At 41.4% G+C, this 27,323-nt stretch overlaps 2 protein-coding genes across 6 annotated transcripts in view; both read right to left on the bottom strand.

Moving 5' to 3' along the window:
- Window positions 1–6,861, bottom strand: part of slc2a4rg (SLC2A4 regulator) — a 36,602-nt gene extending 29,741 nt beyond the window's left edge. For both annotated transcript variants that reach the window (XM_063464548.1, XM_063464549.1), the window contains exons 1-2: window positions 6,417–6,861; window positions 4,559–4,794 (exon numbers count right to left, since the gene is read on the bottom strand). In XM_063464548.1, the coding sequence (XP_063320618.1) occupies window positions 4,559–4,794; window positions 6,417–6,686 (506 nt within the window). In that variant the 5' untranslated portion in view covers window positions 6,687–6,861. The remainder of the gene's footprint in view (window positions 1–4,558; window positions 4,795–6,416) is intronic.
- Window positions 6,862–7,835: 974 nt separating this feature from the next.
- LOC134619065 (uncharacterized) overlaps window positions 7,836–27,323 on the bottom strand; it is a 45,199-nt gene continuing 25,711 nt past the window's right edge. For 3 of the 4 annotated variants that reach the window (XM_063464789.1, XM_063464792.1, XM_063464790.1), the window contains exons 2-9: window positions 19,648–19,849; window positions 18,184–18,238; window positions 17,929–18,019; window positions 17,399–17,805; window positions 16,888–17,040; window positions 16,120–16,281; window positions 14,573–14,713; window positions 7,836–11,456 (exon numbers count right to left, since the gene is read on the bottom strand). In XM_063464789.1, the coding sequence (XP_063320859.1) occupies window positions 10,950–11,456; window positions 14,573–14,713; window positions 16,120–16,281; window positions 16,888–17,040; window positions 17,399–17,805; window positions 17,929–18,019; window positions 18,184–18,238; window positions 19,648–19,775 (1,644 nt within the window). In that variant the 5' untranslated portion in view covers window positions 19,776–19,849 and the 3' untranslated portion in view covers window positions 7,836–10,949. The remainder of the gene's footprint in view (window positions 11,457–14,572; window positions 14,714–16,119; window positions 16,282–16,887; window positions 17,041–17,398; window positions 17,806–17,928; window positions 18,020–18,183; window positions 18,239–19,647; window positions 19,850–27,323) is intronic. The other variant, XM_063464793.1, reaches the window with a different exon arrangement.

Raw genomic sequence — 27,323 nt, 5'->3', positions numbered from 1 at the left:
GTTTCCTTCCCTCGTGATAAGCATTTCTTTCCCTGTCCTTAAGGCATCTTGCCCGAGGACGGATGTACACTATAAAAACCGACATATACACTAGCGAACACGAAAAGCAATCGGGGCCTTTTAACTGAACATGTATCCGACACATAATATAGAGAGCAGTATTTTTACAACAGAGCGCTGTTTGCAGAAAACATTCCTGCATGCCTCCTACGCTCCTCCTCACTTATGAAACTGAAATGAAATTTTGCCTCTCTTCTTCACCGCATATCAGGAGATGATTAATGTCTCATTAGAGCTCTGTACACATACACACACGGTGCAGATTTCCCCCATTAGTCTGCGCTTCTTCCAGAGACCTTTATTAGTATTAAAGAAGGAGTGATTCAGAGCCAGCCACAAAGGTGCACCCTGAAAACTTTTTACTTTGATACTAGATCCTCATTCCTCCGTGCCCCTCCAAGTCAGTAGACAGTAAAGCTGCATAGTTAGATGATAAGCTGTCTGCTACAATCCTCTGCGGTTATAAATCACCTATGTAGCTCATAACCCAGATCCTGAGGCTGACCTAGCAGACATTCCAGATGCCTGCTTGCGTCCTGATCTGACCCTCCCCGCTTGCATGACTCCATTCATTGAAGATGACCTTTAACCCCTGCCTGTCAGTGCAAGAGGTTTAACCTCTTGTACTCTGGAGGGAAGAAAGGAGGCTACAAGCAAGGATGAAAATGTACCTTCTAATTCAGAAGGGATTTTTCAGACATTTTCAGATTTTATGAAAAAACAAACATTTTTAACACACAATTACCATTTAAAGTCATATTATAAATGAAATCATGTTTGATTGCCAGATTTTAAAAAATAACAACAGTACTATTCAGCATTAACCAAATTTAGCAACAGATGCAGCTGAACCGGCACAGCGAGTTTGTTTGACAGAAGACAGGGCAGATTTTTTTTTAGCTTTTTAATAGCAGGACTGACTCTTAAGTGTGGTCGTATTTCGTTTTTCAGCATAGTGCTGAGAAAGACTTGATTAAAAATTGCCACCCTTTCTGCAAAATATCCAGAAAGGAAATCCCTTCACAAGTACTTCCCACTATTTAAAAAGAATCAAAGTTACTTTTCAGCTCGCTCAAAAATGGGAAATATGACAGTTTGCCAGTCTGACTTGTTAGCACATTGCCAGCAATATAAACTGAAGCTATCTTTGTAACCTACTCTTGTTAAAACACTACATGTTGTCCTGTTGCTGCATGTGTAATGTGTGTTTTTTTATGTGTTTTAACAGCACTGCAATAATACTGATAACGGTCGTCATTTTCCTCACTTTAACACTGACATTAATTTTTTAAATCTCTAATCTGGAAACCCTAAAGTGTCATTCCAAGGCAACTATGCAACTATATCTCCCTCAATCAGGACGAAATGTCAGCACCCTGAATGTGGGTTAGACATCCCCACACTACAGTGGGGGTGGGTTAGATGTTCCTCTAACTCTGACCTTCAACAATCGCCAGTAATGTCTCCTTTGGGAGAAGTGGATTGGTAATGAGGTGGATGAAGGGGGATGGAGAGGTGATGAACTACATTCTGCCTGCTCACCAGACCTAAAACCTGCTGGTGATTCTTATACAGACTGAGTCAGAGGCCGGTCAGTAATTATGTTAAAAACAGACCTGTGTTTTTCCCTCCTGGTGTCTTGTTTATGCTGATTCTATGTTTTCCATTCATGTTACCCTACTGTGGTAACAGTGTACCTGACCAAGGACAGATAAGAGAAAAGCTTTTCACATCGCAACAAAACAGCCCCGCCCCCTTCACTTCTCAGAGCTCTTTTAATGTTCATTCAAACTGGTCTTTGTTCTGTTATCAGGGTACTAGATCTCACACTGATGACTACTGACAGGTTGACGTGGTCTACTTAGGATGTGGGTGAAAGGGAGACTTCGCAGAGAGAACATAAAAAAGAGAGTTAAAAGGAGACACACACACTAAGACCGCAGCTGACAAGACAGGTGGGAATGTTTAAAAATGTGCTGCAGTTTGACTATGTTTAGATGACCATAACCATTTGTGCCCAAGTAAATGTGCTGATTCTTCCTCTTCCTTCCTGCAAGATCTTTGTCCAGGCTTGTCTAAGGAATAGTGACCTACTTTGCAGCATTTGCAAAATAACAAGACAAGGTGTAAAAGTACCAAGTTGTATTGAAGAAACAATATGCAACTGACAAAGCAGTTAATATAAAACACACAGAGGACTGAGTGACATCTTTAAAGTAAGTTCTTTTTAAACACAGTTAATCCTGTCCCACACTGAAGGTATTACCCAAGTCGGTGGAGAACCAATGAAAATAAATGGTTTTGTTGACATAATCTAACGCAGGGCAAAGAGTGCTACAAATGCACTGGGGGTTACACCCACATAGACAACTACCACTTTCCAAATGTGGCCAACACTAGCAGAAAAAATAGGTACCTTACACTGCAGCGCAGTGCTGTTACTTTGTGAAAGTCAAAGCCAGATTTGTCAAAACCAAATTACTGTGAGTGGGTTTGTGTGGCAATAAGAGTTCCCTTTTAAAGTGCTCTTATAATTTGTGATGAATACCACATGCATGCACATCTGGGTAACAGAGAGAGCTGAGATGAGCCAAGAAAATTAAGCAAGCATTATGAGCTCTCCTACTAGACTCAGTACAAAATTCATTTTACGTAGAGATAGATTTATTAGCTACCAAACAATAAAATATTGATAATCTCATATTACCAATATTATCTTGAGAGCTGGAAGTTCAAGTTTCTATACTTTTTTATGTTTTATAGAGCAAACAACTAATGAATCAATCACAGACCTAGTTTAAATCCAAATATGAATAATGACTAGGTAAACAATTTCATGGAGAGAGAGAAAGGAGATTCTATCACCAGCAAAACCAGTTGGAGCAGAGTAGAGACTAGAAGTTACTCCGAAAGGTCAATGGAGCAACAAAGAGGCCTCGCTAATATCACTGCGCAGTTATATAATGTTATGCAACCTCTTTTAGCCACTGCATAGTGTCAACCCAGACTGTGTTCTTGTGCCTTGTGGAGATGAAAAGAAACATAAATGTTTCTAAACTGAACAGATCAGTAAAAAAAAAAAAGAAGAAGAAAAGAAAAAAGAGCCATTTTGTCTGTGTGTAACACTATCACCCTGGTTTTTAACGCACGCTCAGTCTTGCATGCTCCCAGGAGACACTCCCTCACATCATACATGACCAGCAGCACGTGAAATTCATGTGATGATGAGAGAAGCATGGAAAAGAGTAAACGTGCGCTGTGCAAACCCCCAGACCCATACAAAAACGATGCCTGCTTACTGTTTGTACCGATGAATGTTATTACATTTGCAGAAATTATCATAGAGAACCTCTTAAAGAACTGTGACATTTGCATATAAACATATTCAACAAGAAGGTGCTCAGTTTTTATACAGCTAACAGGTATTTCACTGTGAAAGTGCAGTCTGACAGGCAAACAGTTTTTGGACACGGACAGTAACCCCAGCAGTTGTATAAAAAGAAGGAAAACGCTCTTAGGCACCACCTACAGCCTCTCCCAGTCCGCTTTAACTGTTACATAATCACTTTAGTGCAGTAGGCTTGTCCCAGGGTGCACGTTCTGCCTACCCTTAGGAAACTTTATGCATGTATGTTTAACGAAGACCAATCACAGAAGGCCCTGGGCAGGAATACTCATGTGTCTCTGTGTGAAAATAGTGTGAAACAACTGGAGGAAAAGCAAACTGCAATGCACATGAAACATCTAATAAAATACACTCACTCACACACACAGCAAGGGTGCATTTTACTGCCTGACATACAGTGAACACATCACGCTGATATATCCACTAGCCCGTCAAGAGAGGGTCAACAAAGATGGCATTGAGCTTAGGTGCAATCAATACATTTAGACATGTGAGTAGTAAAAAAAAAAAAAAAAAAAACTTTCCGAAATCTAGATAATGGAGTTATCAGTGAAATGCACTGTGACTATTTCATGCAGTCTCCTTTTCACTTGGTCAAGCGCTTGAGCAATCCTGGCCCTCATAAAGCTTTGGCTCTTTTAAGACGAGTTTCGAAACCATTCTGGATGAAATACCAAACATGCGGTCAGTTAACCAGCACGCCCCCACACCATTCATGCCCAAACCACTGTACAGTTTTAGCCAGATGTCGAAGCATTGGTAAGGAACAGAAGTCCAGAGCTGTGCATGACAACTGCCTGCAACATTTTTATCACCACGCATTCAGTGCCAAATTAGTAGTGGGATGGGGGCTTAATAGAGGCAAGAGCACAAAATCTGGTTTGATTGTTTACAATGTGCTGCATAAATCTATAGCTACAATCTATTCACATATGCCCAAGCTTGTGAATGGATGCAAAGATAAAAGTAGGAAACACATCAAATAACTATATTTCTTGAAGTTCTCTTTCATGCAACAAGGAACACTAGAGAAAAGAAAACCAAAGATTCACCAAGTGTCCATGACTATAGATGACATCAGCCTCTCCATACCTGTTTCTGGGGACAGGGATGTGGGATGATGAGAGGGAATGTCTCTCTGTCTGTGGTAGGATCTGCCCTTGCGCTGCTCTGAAGTTGCTGGTCGGCTCTGGCTGCTTCCCAGGGTTTCTGATGTCCAAATGCATAAAGCCACCTGGCAACTGCCCGTTTACACCCAGGCAGTGAGTGGGGCTTGCCCTTTTCAGGATCCCCATGGAACCTGTGTCTTTTTGGTCCAACAGGCCATTCTAGAAAATGCAGCAAGAAAACATTACAGTCAGTTTATCTCTGTTACAATCAGGCCTCGATTAAAAACATTAAGTCTAGCAATACCATTAAGTTCTTATTTAACTGAGCATAAGATTACTGGTTTTTCTCTGATTTTATATATATATGGGTACAAGCCAGGGTATGGTGTTTTTTAGTGTAACCGTTTGCCTTAAATAGCAACTTCTTTAATTTTTCCTTCCTCTCACTTATCAAACCCAAGGTTATTGTCCTCTCCACTGAACGCTGCTGAACCAACCAGAACAGAAGCAATCCTGGGTTAGAATATGGTTATCATTTCCGTTCCTGCCACCTAAATTACAAAACAACACAAATCTAGAAAAGTAGCTGTGTAAATCTGCTAAATACACATAACTGCCAGGTCCAATGTCCAGTTTTGTGTATTCTGTGATGCAAATGGAAACTCTATTGAATATTACATGATAATATATGAAAATAACTAGCATGTACAGTGTTAAAGTAACTATATGCCTCATTGTGTTATATATAACTGATTAACCACTAACTTTATAAAATGTTACAAATATACTTTGGCAGTCCAGAACTGCTTTTCACATGCTTTTTTCAGATTTAAAAAAGTTTTTAAATTTGAGGTGACAGAAATAAGAGCATGGCCACGGACACCAGACCTCTGGGATTGTCCTATGGTGTCTGCCACTGGGATGCTTGCAGAGTATCCATTGGGTTTTGTGGGTTGTGGGGTGGGGCTCCTGTGGCTCTGGCTTGTTCTGCTGGGACAATCAGATTGCGATCTTGGGAATTTGGTAGCAGGGTGCACTAGCCTGCTAAAGAGAGGCTGCTGCAGCTGGGGAGGGCCCATGCTGGTAAGGGGTGTGCTTGGTCTGCAAAAATGCTCCAGCCGGCAACAAGTGTCAGAGCCGCATTCATATGAATGGCAGGACCCAGTATTTCCCAGCAGTGTTACATTGTGAGGAGATTATTTTTTTAATTTGATGTCGTGGTTTTAATATCGTGAGTAACTGGCATATTTATTATGAGATTTATTTGCTGTCTGCATAAAGGCTCACAAATTAAATACAGGCACACACAATGCAAGTACAAGGCCGATGCAAACAACAACAACAACAACAATATATCACGTGTTTTTACTGTTAAGTCCGTGGCGTATGTGTAGTTAGAGTCGGGCCTTCCCATGTCGCCAGGAAGCCCAAACTGTAGCTTCACCCTTAAGTTATGGGGGAGGGGGGTTGGGCTTGTAGTTTGAAGTCCCTGCCCCCTTTTCTGTAAACTTTGCAAAGAGTGAGCCGCCATTAAAAGCGGTTACAGTACGATGGAGTTAATAGTGATAGGTACGGGCAGGAATTGAAATAACGGGCGCTTCAAAGTTATTTAAAAATAACGACACAGTAGTGACGTATAAGCCTCACAGTCGCAACCGTTAAAACGTAATAACAGCACATGAAAATGGCGTAAAATGTCACAACTTTAAAGTCACACAGCTTGCAGACATGCTAACATTACGTGGGCGATATTATCTTGAGCGGTAACTCGGGTATATGAAGGGACTTTACCGGCTAATGGAGTCGTGCGCACACGCGTAAAACATCTCAACTGCACTTACTTTTTCCACGTCGTGCAACAGCCGACCACCCAGAGACAGCCCGTTCCCTTTTAGAGGGGTCCTCTCGCTTTTAATCTCCGCCGCCGAGCCGCCGTCCATTACGTTTTTGTACGGCACGGCCCCGTTTGTGTAAGCCGACATGGAACCGGTTTTTTCCACCGAGGGGACCCGGGTGTCGCGGAGCACCGAGCGGCCGGTCCGACAGTTAAAGTCCGCACCGCCAACTCCTGTCCCAACCGACGACTTCTCCACAATATATTTGGACTCCATATTCAGACAAGGCGAGCAGGAGAAAGAAAACCAGCTTTCTAGAAATTTTAGTGCAAATTGCTGGAGTCAGATACATTTATTAGGATTGTCGCAAGTTGATGGGAACTGTCTGTGTCTTTACTTATATCCTAGCCTACATGTAAAGTTTTCCACCACTGCCGCCGCCGCTGCCCCAAAAAGCCGCCCGGTCAGGAGGATAAAAGATTGTTTTGCCTCTTTCCTCCAAACGGCTGCCACGCCCCCTCTGCTCCACTCCTATTGGCGCTCTGCATATATAAACATTACATTCTGGCACGCGTCCACCGCAAAGCTGCAGGTGATTGGCTAGTTTCACTCTGTCAATAACAGTTTTTTTCGAAGCCAAGTACTGTGGGTGGAAGAGAGAGAGAGGGGCGTGTTCTCAGTTTACCGGCCGGTGTCTGTCGACGCTGAGCCGGTCTGCGAGGGAGGCGAGGTCGAGAGAGTACAGGAAAAACAGCGTGCAGGCCTCAGCGGCTAACTGCGCATTTATAATTTTGCAATTCAAATGGCACTTTAGCGAGTTGCAAACTATTACACCTGAACTTCTCATTGTAGGCGAGTTATTATAGAAAAAATGCATACACTGCTTTCTCCTTATAAGTGACAGGGCCTGCATTATTGGGGAAATGTATGCTAATTCAAAAGTTAGCATTTTGGAAAACTAACACCGTCCGGACACAGTAGCACGAAACACTGCAACTCACTGCAGTAAATAAGGTCATTTGCAGAAGCAAGGTACAGATTTATGGTGATTAATTCAAATCTGCGTAAGCTTGACTTGCACTGCATTGCACGAGAGGTTTCAGGTCATATTTCACTGATTCCTCTATTTTTATATGTCGTCCATGTGTCTGCTTCCTTTTTATAAAATGCCTTTTGAGTGTGATCAGAAAGGAAAAAAAAGATTTCAGCAACCTTTCTTCATTTAGCATAGCTTCTGTTATTGAACGATACAGTACACCTCCCAGCTGCTCCTGCTGTATTGCTTAATTTCTCACAGAAAAAAGCATTTTCTTGCAAGCTGCACTTTCAAATGAGAGGCCGCTGCAGAGCAGGAACCAGGTGTAGTTTGAAAGCTGTCACAAAGCAATGAAACTACAGGCAAAACAAACACTTTCTGATGTGCCACTTTATTAGAAAAGTAAAAACTCACTTTAATATTTTATGAAGGTTAATATAAAACATTACAATCTTCTGCATACAGTATCTGCACTGTCACACTATATTTTAATATATGAATTATTCTGAAACTAAAACCTGTGCTTTAGGAACATACAACATTGGCTACAGCTGTCACAGCAGTATTGGCCCATATTTATATAAGAAGACAATTAAGAAACAGCGTCTGTATCTGCATGGAAAGCATGAAAGATTTTGCATCCACAAAGTACAATGTGTCTGTGACAACCATCTCTTTTTTTTTTCAACAAATGTATACTGTATGTTACATTGCAACAACATCAGAACAGCAACAGTGTATTTTACACATTTACATCATCATACTGTATTTGTGCAATGAACATCTGTCTCGATGTGTGTATAACAACCAAACATATCCATCAGTGCTTTTTTTTCCTCTCAGGATAAAGGAAATGTGACACATTAGGTGACAGCCAAAGAAAAAGGATTAAGTGCGATAGCGGCTTCCAGCCGGCATTGTTTAAGGGAAGCTTCAGCGGAGCTTGTTAAGCGTCTCAGCTGTTGGCCATTTCTCACATTAGACAATAGTTGAGCCGAGGGTGCATTGTTGATATCGGACTGGGGTTGGCGTGACCCACAGCCTCTGCCCCCTTCCTCAACCTCCATTTCGCTCCCAGTCCCTCAGAATAGCACATCAAACACCTCACCTGCACAGCGAGGGAGGAAGGTGAAGCTAAGGAAAAAGAGGTCTGTATTATAGAATGAACACAGCTGGAAAAGGGAGCATTATGCAAGAGCTGACCAAATGTAAGCAAAATGTGCTTCCTCCCCTAAACTGGAGAAGCACATGGTTGAATGTTGCTCTCTGTGCACACACTAGAGGAGAAAGAGGAGGAGGAGTGTCCTGTGGGTCTGTGTCCATTTGCAGTGAGCCTCATCCAGCTTTATACTGCGTGTGCACCCTCACCCCCCACCCCCTCAACATGACACTTTCTTGCTCCCCCAGAGCAGAGAATAAACACAGCTCTACCCCAAACTCCCAGCGGCTCCTCCCTGTTAGCTCTCTTGCTCTGCTTTGCTCCTCCAAGTTGTTGCTTTGGAAAAACTGCTTTGAGTCACATGGCAAAAAAGAAAAACAAAAGTACAACAGAAAAGATTAACAAACAAGATCAGTTAAGTACCACAATATTTTTCATCTCGATATATTAAAGCATGCACTTTTTTTTTGACCAAGCAGGAAATATTGCACCAACAACATAAACATACTGTTTTTATGGCAGTGGTATGAGCTATTCAACCAATAGAATTGTCAGTAGGTAAGAAAAAATAAACAGTGCATTAAAATACAGAGTGCATTTGTTTTTACATACTTTCTGACATTATTAATTTAATTTACTAACCTTACTAAACCTGTCTTCTCTCTGCATTTTGTCTCACAGTGAGATCAAATACATCTTTTTACTCTCAGCCAGCGAGCAACTTTGTATCCCTCTTCACTTCATATCTTTATCCCCATTTATTAAGCCTCAAATATTTTGTTTTTTCCCCTCTGTTCCTTTTTTTCTTCAATGTTTCCCCACAGCTACATGGGAAAGACATTGTTTGTAATGGAAGCAAACTCAGGACAGAGGCTGGAGACATGGGTGGGGAGAGGGGCAACCTTCCAAAAGACACTCGCTGGTAATTTTTATGCCCAGCTCTTTATTTTCCTTGGAGTCCAAGACTTCTGTTGCTATTTCAACCACAAGACTTAAATCTGGTAAGCTACCGGGAGCTCTGGGTTTAACTTAAGTCCAGAAAACGAATCAGAGATGTGCCCTTTACGGCACAATAATGCACAAATAAGCCCAGCAGTCCTGCAGCTGTCCAGCGCTAAATTACAATGGTCATAAAATCAGATGTTTACAGTGCCCAAAAGATATGACATTAACTGCGCATGATGAAGCATCCTGTATTATTTTGGACACTCTTTCACTTCCTCTTTTTTTTTGAAAATATTTTTCTCTCTGTATTCACAATAATACTGTAAAAGTCTTGCATTGTGAAATGTATCATCCATATCACCCTGGGGAGATTCTTGCACAAGCCATTCAATACCCCTGACCTGATCACTTTTCCCTGCATCACTGCCAAATATGTGTGCATGTGTGGGGGTGTGTGTTGGGGTGTGTCAACATGCCTCTAGCTACAGATGTCAAATTTAGGTGGATTTTTAGCTAATCTCTTCATTCAAGTGGAGGTTACACTATCGAGCCAAACATATGTATCGTGATTACTAAGTGGGCTATTACTAAAAACTGCTAAAAAGCTTGGGTTGGATCATTTCTGAGGACAACATCCTTTACATTTAAACAGGTCTACAAATCATAAGCCAGTATTTGAACACAACACCTCAATCGTGTCTTCCAGGCAACAGGTCGGTGCACAATGAAAACCTGTTTCGAGTGTTTATTTTAGGGAGAGATAGCACCGCAAATCTCTGTGACATCCATGTGCTTAAGAGGAGGCATGTACACGTGTCTTTGTGTGTTTGTGTGTGTATACTGTGGACAATACGTTACAGTGTGCCTCACATTCCTTGTACAATATAGCCAGTTTCACTGCTACTACTATTTTTATCTGTTTTTAGTTGCACAATGCATGCACATTTCTTTATATTTTATTATACTCAGGACAGAGTATAATATATATATATGTGTGTTCTTCTGAGGTTGTGAGTTACACCACATACGCTTTAAAGAGTTTTCATATAAAAATAAAGATATTATGGAAAATGTTGCACAAACAGGTGAGTATGGTGAGTGACACAGCAGATTGAAGATCTCTATCCCAGTTTTATTTGTTTGTTTGTTTTTTTCAAATGATTTTAGTCCATATTTGGGCTGGACTAGGCTTAGGCTGGTTCTTAAGTACAGACCAATCAAGGGAAGTCTGAACCTGGATAAAGACCCTGTTTGTACCTGATTTCAACACAAAATGGATCCTCATGTTGTTTTACTATAGAGGGCCTTGTGTCTATGTACAGCAACCTGTTGTTCTGTAAACAGGAAAATCTCCAGACTCTATACCAGTGGGTTCTGGGCCCTTTCGCCTGTCAGCCAGCTACAGGCCTGTGACATACATCTCCATGCCATCATTGAAAGTAAAGATGGTGGTAGTGCTGTTGCCCCCTTGTTTCACATCACTGATGGTCTCATAGAAGTTTTCCCCACCAGGCAGGCCTCTAGTAGGAAGGGTGCTTGGTCCTGAGGCCTGAGGTGCTGCTGGTGTTGCCTGCTGCTGCTGCTGCTGCTTCTTTCTCTTCAGAGTGGCACTACCCCCAGCTGTGCTGTTATTGGTTCCCCCTTGCTCACGTTTCCGGTGTGGGTCGATAGTCGCGTATGCAGGGTCTGACTCAGCCACTGGGGAAGACCAGGACCTGTCTCCTACAGGCTCGTAGCAGGGTTCCTCCTGCGAACGTGCTTGGCTCTGGACTCCCCTACCTCGGCCCCGAGAACCCATGTTTCCTCTATCTCCACCAAAGGATCGTGGGAGGGTCTTGGCTCCATTGTGTTCCATAGGAGGTTTCTTTTTCTGGGTTTTACATACGATAGAGTAGGTGTCTGCAATCTGAGAACACACACAGTAGGAGAAGGAAGATGTTGTTAGTTATTAATAACGCTGAGCTATAACTCTATCCTGTAGTCCACTGATGACAGCTCCTTAAATAGAAGCTATGTGTTGGTGAAAGTCCGTAACCACACTTGCACTGGCATTTAAATAGTCACCTCTTTCCCAGTTTCTGAGTTATCTATATGTAGCTCCAATATTTTTGTAATTACCCGTTTTTGTCCACTTCTGTATGTATTCCAGATATAAAGGTATAATTTGTGAATAAGTCGTTTTATATACAGTCCAGGCTCAGACAAATAATAATTGTCTGAGCCTGGACTGTGTACGTATGCAACAGTTTGTGTATGTGTTGACAGAGCTCTGCGCTGTGACCTGACCTATTTTTTTTTTTTTTTTTACAGGGCAGGATAAGAAAGAGTAAACTATGTTATCAGTCCGTTAAGTTCTAGGCCGAGAGGCAGCATTAACTGTGCAGTGGATGAACCTGTTAAAGTTTCACCACGACTGCTTTGGCAACAGAAGTATAGTGTGAAAGAGCTGGATCACAGCCAACTTGCAAAAAAAAAAGTAAAAAAATAAAAAAGCTTTGTGCTCATTAATGGACTTTGTTCCCGTCTTATTTGCTTATGTGCATGTTTTTTTTTTTTCGTGCTCTGCATGTGCGTGCAGCATGACTGCATATGCAATATACTGCATATGCAGATGTCCAAATGAGAAAATCGGACATCTAGAATTTGCCACTTAAGGCCATGTGTGAGGTCTTATGCAATTTTGACACAGAAATACCAGAGGTCACGACACTGGTTTATCAGAATTCCCCACAATAGAAGCATAAGAGCAGAGGATTGTGGGACATGGTCTTGTTTACCTTCCGTGTTCACACCCAGGCCAGCAGCTCTGATCTACTGGCCCTGAGAAGCACTGGCTATGCAAACTCTTGTGTCCACCCCCACACACACACACACACACACACACACACACACACACACACACACACACACACACACACACACACAAAGACACGTACACGCTCACACGCGGAGCAAGATTAGTCTTGTTTTTGTGCACTCCCAAACAACTGAAACCTGAGAACACAGAGACACTGCTCTTTGTGCGTGTGCTCACCTTGCCTTTATATGTCTTACATATTTACTGTCCCTTTGAAATACACTTTAAGTGCAAATCACTTTCACTGTCTGTAAATCTTTCTCTCTCTCCTCTGTTTGTTGGTTCTATATCTGAGAGATTTCAAACGATGCACACTCCCTCCCCCCACAAATCTCTCTTTTGTGACCTTTTTGGATAAACAAAGACCCTAGCGTATGGTATAAGTGTGTGCAGCCAATGTGGTGTGTGTGTGTGTGTGTGTGTGTGTGTGTATGTGCAAGCGTATGCACACGTGTGCACACAGAATTTGCAGCTCTGCTGCAGAGGAAGGAAGTCACAAGATGATGGGGATTTCAAAACTGGGCTTCGTATCTGCAGCTGTTGAGGAAGCCTGCACATTGTATGTTTTCTTTTCTCCTTCCTCACCCAGTACTCCTTTTTTGTTATGTTTCTGGCATTGCTAATACACTCTGCTTAGACCGAGGCTTCGCTAAGTCACAAATTTATTTTCTGCATTTGCTGATTTGCAGTGGGAACAGCCATATGCATGATGCATCTGTGTGTGATCAACTTTATGAATAGCAGATATGGCGCAAGTTTCCAAACAGTCTTCTAGCAGTTGATATTCATCTGGTAAGACATGTTTCATGCAACGCGATTGGTTGGGGAAGGCAGCGCCTCCTAATAGCCACAAATGGAGTGGAGCAGAAGAAGAGAGTGCCAGAAAAGAGGAGGAGATTTAGTCGGGAGTGGAAATCCAACACCTTTTGACGACTGTAACTGACAAACTCTTGAGGATACAAAGTATATGGGCATGTTAGGGCAACTGAAAACAGAAAAACAGCCGCCAAACAGAGAGAAAAGTCTGTAAAAGACAAAAAAAAGAAAAAAAGATAGCAGGATGCATTCAAGGCCAGCTGCTCTGTGTATCAGTCTGATTTGCAAAAAGAGGAGTTAAAGTGAAGCCAAACAGCAGAGACGTAACCTCTTCGTCTCCACATACAGCATCCAACCTCTTTGGTTCAACACAGGCGTAGACAAGAAACTTAGCAGTAGCTTTAAACTTGTCAGGACTGCTGCTCTACTGTTCTGAACATGCCTACAGATAGACAATATGTATACAACCATACTTTTTTTTTTGGTTCATCCTTTTTTCCTCATCCTTAATGCAAGAAAGTTTTATTTTGTTGTCAAAATTAAGAAACTATTACTGCACAGAAACTATCCCTGGCCTGTTGAAGATGATAGAAAAGATTGGTGAATGGAATGGAAAAAGAGAAGTTGTGTTAAACACAGACTAATTATAGACAGGGGTCTATTTCGGGGATGCCTGTCCATCTAGCTGGACTGACTCCCCCAGCCCCTCGGGCATAACAGAATTTCCTACACAACTTGCAATTCTCTCAGCACTTCATTCTGTATCCAGCAGAGAGAAAAGATGAGACAGGGGACCGAGAGTGGAAAAGTGGGGGTGGCGTTGCTCTGCACAGAAACGCATGTGGTGGAGTATCTGACATGACTGGCAAAGTGCAGGTTTCCTCCTTCCCCCACCAGACATATGCTGACATATATATACATCCGAGTCGAGGTCTTGGTCTTGGATTGATGAAGCGAAAAAAACCAAAATCTAGCATATAACAAGCATCTCCATGAATGTGAGGAGATTATTAATTATTTCAGGGCAAGCAATACTCATGTCTGATCTGTCTGCTCATACTTTCAAGGCAGATAGATGAGTGGGGGGAGGGGCTGGAGATTAGGGTCAGGGTTCACGCAAGCAGGGTGTTGGATCTATGTCACGTAACCTTTGCCTGTAAGCAGAAACCTTGTATGACAGGCAGGTCACAGGGCAGCAGTACTATGACGGCATGCCATATCAGATGGGCGCCCCCTTCGGTAAACACAGCAGTAATCAGAAACCTGTCTATCCATCCATCTTCTTGTAGCCCTTACTTTTTAGTAGTCCCTCCCTCAGCTCCCACCACATACACAGACACACATACTACCTCCTTTGCAGTTGGAGGTGATGGGTGTCCCTGTTCATTCTCCCCAGGTGGGTGATGTGGAGGTGGGTGCAAGGTGATGATGTCGTTGTCCTCTGGAGGCTTCCAGATGTACTGTTCCCCATTGCCCATGAACACTGCTTCCTGTTAGGAAAATCAAAGTAAGAGCTCAGGCAAATATTGCATTTACAATCTTTAAGTGCTGCAAAAAGTATATCTCACAACATGTAACAAATAACAGGCTTTTGAAAAACAATTCTATTTCAAAATAAGCTGTATAGTTATTTTTGAAAAACTCTTTAGAGGTGTAAACTAGTGCCAAGCAATGGATTCTATCTGGAGTGAGTTAATCAGTTTCTCCTTGTTGTATGGCCAATTCTTCCACAAGCTTTTATGCAAATCCCTTCAGTCAAAGACATCCTGCTGACAGACAGGCAGACCCACTGACACACAGACAATGCCTCCGAAAACACAACCTCCATTTAACTCCGCCGGTAGAGGCAATTTTAGCAAGAGTTTAGGGAAAACAGCTAAGAAAAATCTGTGTTTTACAAAATTACAGGACCTTCTTAAACTTCAATTCCTACAACTGAATTCACAGTTGCATAGATTCGATCAAATTATGTGAACAATGCCATTCTATTTGTTTCTATGCTAAGAAACAAAAGAAGCGTGGGAGACTAACACTAAAATGGACGCAGTAACTACTGGTGATGAAAAACCAATTAGAAATCATGTAGTGGTGTGTACACATGTGATCAAGGATGATTAAACTTTTATATGTTCCTCCTGTTCCTCCGTCAGAGTGAGTAATAGAGGCCTGGGCAGAGTAAATGGCTTCAATATGTGAACAATATTTATTCCCACTCTGGCTGCTGGCTACCTGTTAGCCGTTTGTAGACAGACTTGCTGATAGATTCAACAGGACATATATATATACACACACATACACACAAAGCTGGGCAGCCTGCCAAACTCTTACATAATCTATCTTTCCACCCTTTACTCAATATTACTGCGCTGCACAGCAAAGTGCAAAGGAGGGAAAGTCACACATGCACAAGCATGCACGTACAAGCACACACACACTCACAGATCATCATACTATCAATGATTTAGCAAGCATGGCTTAAAGGTGTCGACGACAAGCCTGACAAACAGAGTAAATGAATTTTTTTTAAACACCCTTAAATAAATCTCTTTAAAAACACAGTAATAGCCATCCCCATGCACATAGGTGTTTATGAATACATCCCAACTGGCACATGCAACAATTTTAATAAAACAAATACAATTAAGATAGGATACAAAACAATAAAAACAGAACTTATTGAGGTCAGTGATGTGGTGAATGTGATCACTTCTACTGTTGTTTCAAATTATTTTAGCAATCCAAGAATACTAATCTTCAATCTGATTTTAGAAAGCTGTTTGTTTGTGGACAGTGCCCCCTGGTGGTAATCAGACAGCCTTACAGTTTGGAGAAGTGGGTGGATAGTTGGGCGTTATGATGGGTAGCATAGAGCATTCTGATTCAGTAATTTCTCTACCTTTGGGAAGGAGTGAAGGTGAAATGGCTCCAGTTGTTTCCGTGGAAACTCTTGACTGCGATGTAGTGGAGGAGGACCAGCAGAGGGTGAATCACTCACGCTCGATTGGCTGTCTGACTGGCTGTCGGCGCCGTTGTTTTCCTTCCTGTTTATCTTGTCAACCTTGAGGTTTTGAATCACCATTGAAAACATTATATGCAGTTTTAATAAAAGTTTTTAATATAATAGACGATTTTAAAAAATCTGCGAGCAGTGTAAAAGATTGAAAGCGAACTCCTTTACTCAATGAATTACACCAATTTTTAGTTAGTTTGTTTTCTTACTTGCACAACCTCCACTACTTAACATTACTACGGTGCGATACTTTAACCACCACTGATCATATCACTAACAATCTGCTACCCTTTTTCCTGACTGATTAGTGTCACGCAAACGCATACTTCTGTAGAGACAACATCATGTGACATGACAAAAACATCACCTATCACCTAGTACCCACCGTAAATACATAAAAAAAAAAGTTTCCATTAGTCACAGTAGGTAACAAGATACATGAATGTACAGCTGAATCTGTGTCCTTTTATTACCTCAGGTTGGGCTTGCTGGAAGTTTTAAAGTGAATGCAGGTAAATAATTAAAGATTTACTCCTTATCCTAAACTGACTTAGAATAGTTCCCTACTCATAGCTTTAATGAGGGAAACGCCACCTCTTTAATTTTAAAAGATACCAGCTTAAAACACTGATAAAAACAAATCAATGTAATTACCTTTCTAAACTTTCGTATAGATGCATACTCGGCTAAAGATGGATCTTGAACAGCCAGGGAATTCACAGAAGAGAGAGGTGACCTACTGACCCCACTTGCTCCATTACCTCGTCCCGTCATTGGTCCATTAATAGTGTCATTCCCTCTGCCACCCTGGGAGTAAAAAAAAAAAAAATGGGAACAGAGAAAACATGTAAGCATTGCCTAAAATTATTAGCGTCAACCATCCAAAAACACACACAGACACACAAAAATTACATGCAAAGCACCCTAAGCTAATGTTGCATGAACAAGGCAATGATGCAAGCCATCTATATGCAAACAAACAGCGATTTTAGTTGTAATACTGATTCTTGTGCGGCACATTTTATTTCACGTGACTAATAGCTGCTGTTAAACTGTTTAGTGCATGTACCTCCCTAGATGTTTTTCGGAGAAATGTAAATGAATGCATGATTGCTCGCGAGCAAGTTGCTTTATATTTACAGCTATTTAAAATGTATGTACGTACGTTTCCGTGCCCGTTTCCACTCCGAGCTCCGCTGGCATGAGAAGAGGGGCTTTGAGGAGCCCTGGCTATAGCTGGAGCGTTGGCTGATGTGGTTGGTGGGGCAGAGGGTACTTTTGGGCCTTCCCGGACACCTACGCTTTCATATAGGCCATCATCCAGGTAGTGGGTAGGGGTGGGGTTATTGCGTAGGCCCACCTCAGTGTAGGTGTGATCTCTTGCTTCGCCTCCTCCTCCTCCTCCGCCTCCCCCTTCCCCTCCTGTTTCCCCTTCTCCCCCCTGGCCAGATCTCTGTGGACTGGTGGGGATCTGGGGGAGCTGTCGGCCGTGGGAGGGCCTCAGATCCGTCTGGGAGCGGCGACTGTGGAGAAGCAGGAGGTCCATACTAGCTGGACGGCTCTTACTAACAGCTGCGCAAAAGAGAAAGATGAGGGAGAAGCGGAAGGAGATGGTTGTGTCAGGGCTGAAACAGTGTAACGGCTTATGGTAGTATATCATTTATTGTCACTTAAGCGCTGTTAGTCACCACTTACAGTTTCCATTGCAGGGAAAGCGATTGATCTCATGGAGCCTGGTGTCAGATTTACTCATGGAGTTGAGTTTTGGGTGGCGAAGGGTACCCTGCTGTCGTGCACACATGGACTTGTTAATACAGACATAAAACATGCAAACGTATGCATGTGCATCTGTACTAAGCTTAGAAGAAAAAGAGCAGTGGCAGATAGAGAAGTGGAGAGAGGAAACGAAGAAGGGAGGAAAAGATAGAATATAATGAAAAGATGTCTCACCATATTTACAGATGTCCCTTTCTCCCCGGCCGGAGGGTGCTTGCTTTTGCTTTTCCTGACACAAAATCAAAGTGAAGAAGGTCAACAGAAGCCAGTGGACAGAAAGAGAATATACACACACTCAGAGCAGATAGATACTATCAGCATCCAACTCTGGTTAGGGCATAAAAGTCCTCGGTTGATAACAAGAGCCCAGTAAAACATTGAACGAGCGTGACTCAGGCTTTTTTGCCAAAGTGGAGAATGACCTTCACTGCAATTTGTTTTTCAAGATAAGAGCAAGCAAGCTCACAATTATTAATATGTTGTTTGCTTTGTGTCGATTCTCTTCGCGATTTCACGTTACTTTCCTCTAGCATTAACCTCGTGAAGCAAATGTATGGAGTGCACGCATCACTGTGGATCCCTGGAGGCTGTATCTATAGGAAACAGTTGATATGGCTGAGAGTGTGACGAGAAGACAAGAGCTCCTAGGTGCAGGTGCAAATGTGACAACAGTTCTACCCCCGTCTCTGAGATCTGAGCTCTTACTGCTGTGCTGCAAAACAGAGTGCTGCAAACAGGTGCAGAAACCATACACTGCACCTTCTTATTATGCAAGTCGCTTAAAATAAATCTGAATATAAAAGGTGCCACGGGAAGTTGTGGCAGATCCATGTCACTGGAGCTAGATATTATCTCCTCTAGTAAGCTGGAAATCTTTTGTTCAAACATATGGCCATCATTGCCCAAGGAAACCATGAGAAGAGAGCTCCCCTTGGAGCTTTTCATAATAACATGGCACAGCAGAAGGGTTTAAGGTAAAAATGACGTGAAGGCACAAAGTCAGATCCACTGCAATCTTTGGAATTTAAAAGAACCTTACATCTTAAAAATCAGAAGCTTACATCTTCTTTACAATTTAACAATGCTGCAGTTATGTTTTCATAAAACAAACTAGGTTCTCTCCACATGCTTGTCTTTGTATACCATAGCAACAAAACTGCAGTGCCTCTGATTGGTCTCTGAGGGCTCGGCAAAAAAGTCATAGGCTGTTCCATTGCTCCTGCCTGGCTCAGAGTCTAATCCTTTGTAAACCGTGGGGTGTCCCATTGCTTTTGCCTGCTGAGTAGTTTGCTGGAGAGGGATGACGTGATCCTGTTCTGACTCTGGCCTGTCTCGTCAGTGTCCTGTAAACATCATTTCATCTGATCCGACACTCGCAGCCATTAACATTCATTAGCGCCACTCTGCTCAAAGCAGGGGATAAATGAGATGGAGAGGAAGGATGTAGAAGTGAAAAGAAAGGAAGGAGGAGAAGAGTTCAGAAGAAGCGGAGACACATAAAAGAAAGAGGGGATAGTGAGAGTAATTTGGGAGGGCACTAAAGCAAGAAGCTGCAAAGATCATAAAACTGGCCGTTCATCATTTTATTCCCCAGCCTACTTATACCACATTTCAATGTCACGTGACCACAAATCATACCTTTGGCAGCCAACGCAGACAAGGACGATCAGGATGGTGACCACGAAAGCAGACGCTGCTGCAATGGCTCCCAGTAGAAGCAGGTTTTGGTAGGTAAGGTTGTCTTGAGATCCCCCTTGTCTTTCCATGACACCCACTCCGTTTTGCTCACTTCCTTACTCAAGCTTAAACTCTTCCGCTCAGACCGTCTGCTAAGGAAAACCTGCAAAGACAGAGGAGAAGGATAAAGCAAGCTATACAACATATGAGTGACATGAGAGATAAGAAAGCAAAATGCTGCCTAGAACAAGGTGAAAAAATGTGTGCGTGTGTTTGTGTGTGTGCTCCTGGTTTGCCTCTGGCTCTTTGTCACTGTCTCATTCTGACATATCAGTTTCTATTTTTGACTCAGTCGAATAATGCACAGAAAATAGAACACCTTACAAAGCAGTGACTACGAGCACGCCAAAAATTGTTTCATCACATTCTTTCTTTTTGCTTTTAAAAAAAGATCAAATGATACCGTAACATTCATTTGACTAGCCAGAGAGATTCTTGCAGTTAGTTTAACAGGAAAAACCAACTGAGCTCCCAAGAGTGTGGCCTCACTGACGGAAGGACCAGGCTCGCTGCTGCTACACTCCATTTGCCTGCAGAATTCTTTTTCTCATATCACAAGTGGCTCAAACACTGACGAACAAAATGTTTCATTTTTAATAATAGAGTGTACGACATACAAGGTCGGATTTTCACTTCAGGTCTTTTTATATAATTTACTTCACAAACATACTCAATTCGATTTAAATAAGCCTTAAATGAGATTAGTTTTCCAAAATGTGCTGTCTACTATTAGGTTAAAATGCATTAATATCAGCATATTTTTAATTACAGTAGATCAAAAAGGTTGCAGTAATGACCAATTTTTATAATAAATTGAGTATTTTACAAACTAGGCTGAATTGATTTTATACCTGTGCATTTGTGGGAGGCGGTTATGGTACTTCTACTTGAAAGTGGTAGGGAGTACAGTATGTAGTAAAGGAAAAGTTCATTCTTCCTCCAATTGCATTTCTGTGAATATATTTTTATAGATGGACTGCATTCATAAACTTTACCGAACAGTACAGAGAGAGGTGTCGGGGAGAAACAAACATCACGGTGAGATGAGTCAGATATTTCAGTGCTTTTACCCTGTCAGTTTCCTAATGCGGTATATTTAGGTTCAGCCAAAGTGACAATCAAGGAAAATGATCAGTGAAATTACAGCAAGCTGATATAACCTACTTTCTGTATGCTCTATTAAGGACACTGCTACGCTAACTATTTAATTACGCTAATGATCTTTAGCTTTTAGTGCACTAAGCTGCAGTATTGGTTTTATTCCAAGCAGAATATTTTAGTGTTTTGCCCAGCCCGGTTAAGTTATTTTTAATATAAATTAACCTTACATTTCAGTTACTACAGGACAGCCTAGCTTTTAAAAAGAGACTCACACTGTTGATGAATGTCTTACTTAATGAAAAATGCTAGATGCTTTTTACTGATATTTAGTGCTAACACTAACTTTACCAATACTATATGATCAGTACAGTTAACATACACATACCAGTATAATGTTTTTATGTTGATATTATTATTATTTACTAGAGGCTGACTATTAGTAGCTCTTTGCCAATATACTGGTACTGCAAAGAAGAAGAAATGGGACAAACACATTTCAACCATGTTATGAGTGTTGTGATTGCATAGTGTGTCCACAAAGGCAACAGCCAACTGATCCGAGCAGAGCTAAATGGACCAAAGTAAGATTATTTCTATACTACATACATACATACATACATCGGCCGATATATGAGATCCAAATCCAAATATCTGGACTGGTATCAGTTTCAAAACTCGTATATCGATTGGGCTTTATTTTTAAGTATATTGTGTCTTCACTTGAACAGAGTATTTATACCTTGTGCTAATTTACTTCTTTCAGTTTTAACAGGCCACATTGTGACAAGCTAACCCTAGTAGTCAGCTATGGTTATCTAGTTAGTCTACAGTGTGAAGTTATCAGTGTTAATATTTAACACGAACTAATGTCTACTCATATCTTAAGTAAGTTAAGTGAACATCTAAGCTTAATTTTGCAAAAAGCTGCTTCATCCATCTCTAAAACTTAAACTGAATATAGTCCAAATATACTCGGAATTACTAACTTATCAGCACAAGTTATTAGGAATAAGGCACAGAAACGCACACGAACACACTATATGCTTTGCATTCTTCTAGAAACACAGACAATGGCATCCATGTGGTTAAGGATTGCATCCAAGTGACAAAGCGAATAGTGCACAGAAAGAGGTCATGGCAGGCTGTATACAGCTGTACATAATGTGTGTGTGAGAGTGATTCTGGAACATACCACCACAGGATCTGGCTCTGGCTTTCTGTTTCTTGGAGATAAAACTACATCTTTTCCATGTCCTCTTTTTTTTCATCTGTCTCTCTCTCTCTCTAGATCTCCTTTCCTCTCTCTCTTTCTCTATCTGTCTGTCTGCATAACCCTGCAGATATGTGAGGCGATGCACAGCGAATGAATTAGCAGAGCAGAGGCCTCAGACAGCCCTTTATGGAATAGACAGACAGGCAGGCAGAGTACATCACAGTGGAGAGAAGGGGGGGAATGAGGCAGAAAATGAATGAAGGCAAATGGTAAGAGAGAGGTGGTCAGACACAGGAGCAAATGAGTGGAGATGAAAGGGGAGAATGGTGGAAGATATGCAAGAAAATGGGGGGAAGACTGGGAAAGAGGGGAGCGCACTTCAAACGCGAAGGAGGAACGAGGAGGGAAGGGTGCAATAAACAGTGGGGGAGGGAAGAGAGAAAAGACAGTGATGAGACTAGGAGGATGAGGACAGCAGAGAGATGCCGTGGAAGCCTTAGAGAATGTGCGATCTACGCGGGAGTATGGAGGGGGGGCGCAGAGAGGGAGAAAAAGGAGTCGATGAGAAGGAGGTCATCAGCGGTCTGTTTCTGCCTGCATTTTGTCAGCCCCCTTCTGAAATATTCAGAGGAGAAACACATACGACGGGTGTGTTTCTGAACTGCCAGCGAACACAATGCAAGACGGGAGCACATGTCTAGCAGCATACTTAACAGTACGCGAAGCTCACAAGTGGTGAACAAGCCTCAGAAAGAGGAGGAGAGGCAGTTCCTGCACGACGCGCAACGCCCCTGCAGCATGCTCAACAGTGACACACAGTTAGGGTGCAAGAATGTTTATTCCAGCATCTGTCTTCATTTCAGAAGATTACGTGTAAAATGATGACAGTGATAATAACAGCATATTGAGAAAGATGACAATGGTGGTGATAGCCCTATTGAGGCCCGCTGCTGGTGATTATAATATAGATGTCAGCAATGATGATGAAAGGTGCAGTAGCTAATACTGATGATAATGGTACTGATGATAATGAGTAAAGAGGTCAAAGGGATTGTTACAAAGACACACTGAGGTGCGGATGCAAGCAGCAGAACTGAGAGAGCAGCAAGCAGGATGCAGCGGTGCAGCACAACCACAGGGTGGAAGGTTTCCTCTGTGTGTCTCTGAGACTCACATACACGCACACAAACACACACACGCACACACAGAGAACATAAAACAATTTCTGTGTTACAAATCAAATGTCAGTCTTTGGATTGCACAATCACTTTGCAAATAAAAAGTCAAATCGACACACTATTTAACCCTCTAACGTACAAATGGGGTCTGGCAAGCTTGTGCAGCCTTGTGATTTTGCAATCTCTGCTTAACTAAAGCTAATTATAGATTCCACTTTTAGTTGCTTAAAATAGACTGATGAAAAAAAAAAACATCAGCAAGTTTTTCAGGTGCGTGGAAATCTGTTTTAGAGACCAGCAGAGGAAATTTATCAGACTCGGTTCTGCAAATGAATAACTACAAGCATTTTTAGTCATTATCCCTTTAATTAGATATTAAAAAATCATTATCAACAAGCTACTTTATGAGCAATGCTTTTTTACTATGAACCGACCTCACTGGGATCTCTTAGATTGCAGCACTACATCAAAAGTGGGCTTTTTTGTAAAGTTTAAAAATAAACGTAACCTGGCTCACTTGCATATCTAAGATGACATTTATATTTCTCTTTAAATTGTGGATTGCATCATGGGTTGTTATACAATTTTAATAACTTTCAGTAGTCAAGATTTGTTGGTTCAGCTTCCTGTGAAGGCTAGCTTTAACCCCTCATTGGGCAGGGAACCATGTATGGTAACTTCAGTGGACATCAAAATTAGCCTCCCCATGCTTCTCTGTGAGGTTGTGGAACCACATGGCTTTCTCCCAGTTAAAAAACATGAGCCTGGAGTATTTCAAACTCAAAATGTGTTTTTATTTTTTTTGCCCTTCTTACACCCAGTTCATTTTTAGACATACACCAGATGCATTCAGTAAGCCATACTTAGACATAACACATAACTCTGGACAGTAGTACTTATTAGTACACTGGATGTTGCCAAAGGTTGGTATAACAATATACAGTGATCCAGTAAGAAGTTTACTTCACTTATAGACATTTTCAAGCTAGAAACAGTCAAATATGTGTGCGTTGTTAAGTTTTATGACCATATAGCAGTTTTTATTATACGTACTTATATTGCATATACTAGTGTATATTTATGCTGTGAGACTTGGTACAGCTAAAATTGATTTAGTAATCCAATATTTGGGATTTATATAGTTTTGATGAAATTATGTGTAGGAAAAAAATTAAGTGGTACCACTTAATGTTATATATTTACGATTTATATGTCAATATATTTTGTTTTCAGTGGATCTGCACTTTACTGTTACTGTCTCACTTCAAAGTGGGATATCAATACTGATTAAAAAATCTTCTTTTGCAACTGTGATCTTCCCTTTTATGGAAAAAAGAGGATGTTGCTGTGCCAGACTATCAACTACCATGCCAGAGAATAGTTCAAGCTGTATTTGGATTTATACACATGCTTAATTCGGTGTTTATGAAAGAGCTTAAAGAGCTGCCACATTACAGCAGTTTCACCAAGTGCTATGAAACAGTTCCCTATGACTGGACAGGACTGCACTGTGTGCTATATTTCTGACAAGTGCGAGTATCAGTAAAGATACATATTCCTAAATAATAATTATTTTGCCTTAAATGTGTGAGAAATCATATAATTGACCTTGATTTGCAGCATAAATATATTAGAAAAAAGGGGCTGTCCCATATCATACTGTCTGCGATAACACCATATACATTTTTATGTGATATAAAAGTGTCACATCGCGATATTACATGCCACTAGCTGTGCTCACTAGTTGCAGTCCATATGATATGATTACATGGTGGAAAAGCATAACTGTAGGCAGCTGGTTAAACAGCTCAGCGTAAGTAAGATGGAACATCCAAGGTAGAAAATATATTTCAACTGTATTATCTGACAATATTGTGCAGCTTCTGAAGTGTTACAAGGTTAAGTTAGTGTTAAACTAATGTGTTAAGCAGTTAATTTATACTTCGACTTAAAATTTACAAAGAAAACATGACCTAGGCTACTTTTCTGTTTACATTTGATTTGTGCTTTATCACTGAATACAATGCTGTGTCACTGTAATGCTGCTGCAGACATCTCGTACGTTCACTCTTTGAATTACATAGTGTGTCATCATTGGTGGTAGCTCACTTGCTTACACTTGCTGTAGTCTGTAAGCTGCAAGCATTAATAAAATGCTGTTCAGTAATTATTTTCCTATATCATCAGAAATATTAAAGCAAATTTAATTTAAATATTGTGATTCAATTTTAAGGCTGTATCGCCCAGCCCTACACAAAAGTAAGAAAATAAATAAATAAATAAAAACAATTTTAAATAGGGCTGAACGATATATCGCATTTGCAATAATATCGCGACATGATCGAGTGCAATTTTCTAACCGCAAAGGCTGCGATTATACTCTGTTTACGTGACATGCGCGAGTAAAACATGTGATATGATCAAACGAGATTGTCTAACCACAGAGGCTGCACTCTGGTCACGTGACACGGGGAGCAAAGTTTTGAAACAGTCTACCGAGAGTGAACTAGCAAGCAAAGCTGTAGCCTACACAATGGCCTCAGGTTCAACAGAACCAGAGCCTGCGGGGATGCTAGTACCAAAGAGGAACTGCACATCACCCGTGTGGGAATATTTTGGGTTTAAAAGAGATGATGTCGCACAGAGTCAGGTACTGTGTAAAACCTGTCTTGGTAGAGTTTCTACATCTCGGGGAAACACTACGAATTTGTACCAGCACCTTAAGACTCAGCACAAAACAGAGTATGATAGATGTATGGCTAAAAAATCTAGTAGTGTGCAGAATAAACCTAGTAACGTTACTCGGCAAGGATCACTGACCGAACTGTTTGAAGGTGTTACGCCATATGAACGCACTTCAAAACGGCACGTGGAAATCACCAAAGCAGTAACCCACTGCATCGCGAAAGACATGATGCCCGTCAATACGGTGACCAAGCCTGGGTTCAATAATTTGGTAACTACACTGGATAAGAGGTACAGAATGCCCTCCCGCACGTATTTCAGTCAGACTGCAATACCCGAGCTACATATGCAATGTAGACGGAGGGTTGCAGCGGAGTTAAAGGCTGTTGAGTTTTTTGCGGCGACAACAGACATGTGGTCAAGCCGTACAGCAGAGCCCTATCAAAGTCTGACGGTGCATTACATTACCGAAGACCTCCACCTCGAAGCTCGCAGCCGACAAACGGCCTACTTCCCCGAAGACCACACAGGGGAAAACATTGCTGCTGGCCTGAGAGAGGGGCTTGCGTGTTGGGATCTCCCTGAAGACAACCTTGTCTGCATAACGACGGACAACGCGTCAAATATGGTGAAAGCAGCACAGCTGAACGAATGGACCAGGCTCCAGTGTTTCGGACACAGATTACATCTTGCTATTGGTAAGTTACTGCCGTGAGAGAGAGAGAGAGAGAGAGAGTGTGCGTTATTAGTTTTATTTATTTAATATTATTTTTTAATTTAATGACTGTCTAGTAGTTCACAGATGTCGAAAAACTGAGTGTGGTAAAGCCACTGATTTTTTTATGTATATTTCTGCAATCTGCACATTGTACTGACTTTCATTTTAATGTTTACACCAGGGTTCCTTGTCAGCACTTTATGCTCAGATGTTTGTAAGCTAAAAATAAACTATTGTGTATGTTCAAATATACTGTTGTGATTGAAGAAGTTAAATAAAAATGTCAGTCATCAATTCATGCATCACCTCATGTTATCATAACAGAGGTCTGTCTTCCAGGAAATAACAGTTTAAAATTAATGTAATATAGTAGTGGCCATACTATATGATGTATTGCTTGTCTTTGTTTAATAATACAGAAGACAAAGACCTTAAAAAATAATCGCATATCGCATCGCAATCGCAATATTGGGGCAAAAAATCGCAATTAGATTATTTTCCATAATCGTTCAGCCCTAATTTTAAATCACATCATATCCTCCAATAACACACAAGGGTCGAAATTTTACATTTCCACTGAAAGAGCAGAAGAGCTGAATAGAAATGACTTCAATACCAACAGCGCCAAATGTTGCACAAAGCACAAGCTGGACGGCTTTGGGGAGTCTGAGTATATATTAAG

Source organism: Pelmatolapia mariae, linkage group LG20 (genome assembly GCF_036321145.2).
Source record: "Pelmatolapia mariae isolate MD_Pm_ZW linkage group LG20, Pm_UMD_F_2, whole genome shotgun sequence".
Classification (NCBI taxonomy): domain Eukaryota; kingdom Metazoa; phylum Chordata; class Actinopteri; order Cichliformes; family Cichlidae; genus Pelmatolapia; species Pelmatolapia mariae.
Note: the sequence above shows the minus strand (reverse complement) of the source record. Positions and strands in the feature narration are given on the sequence as shown.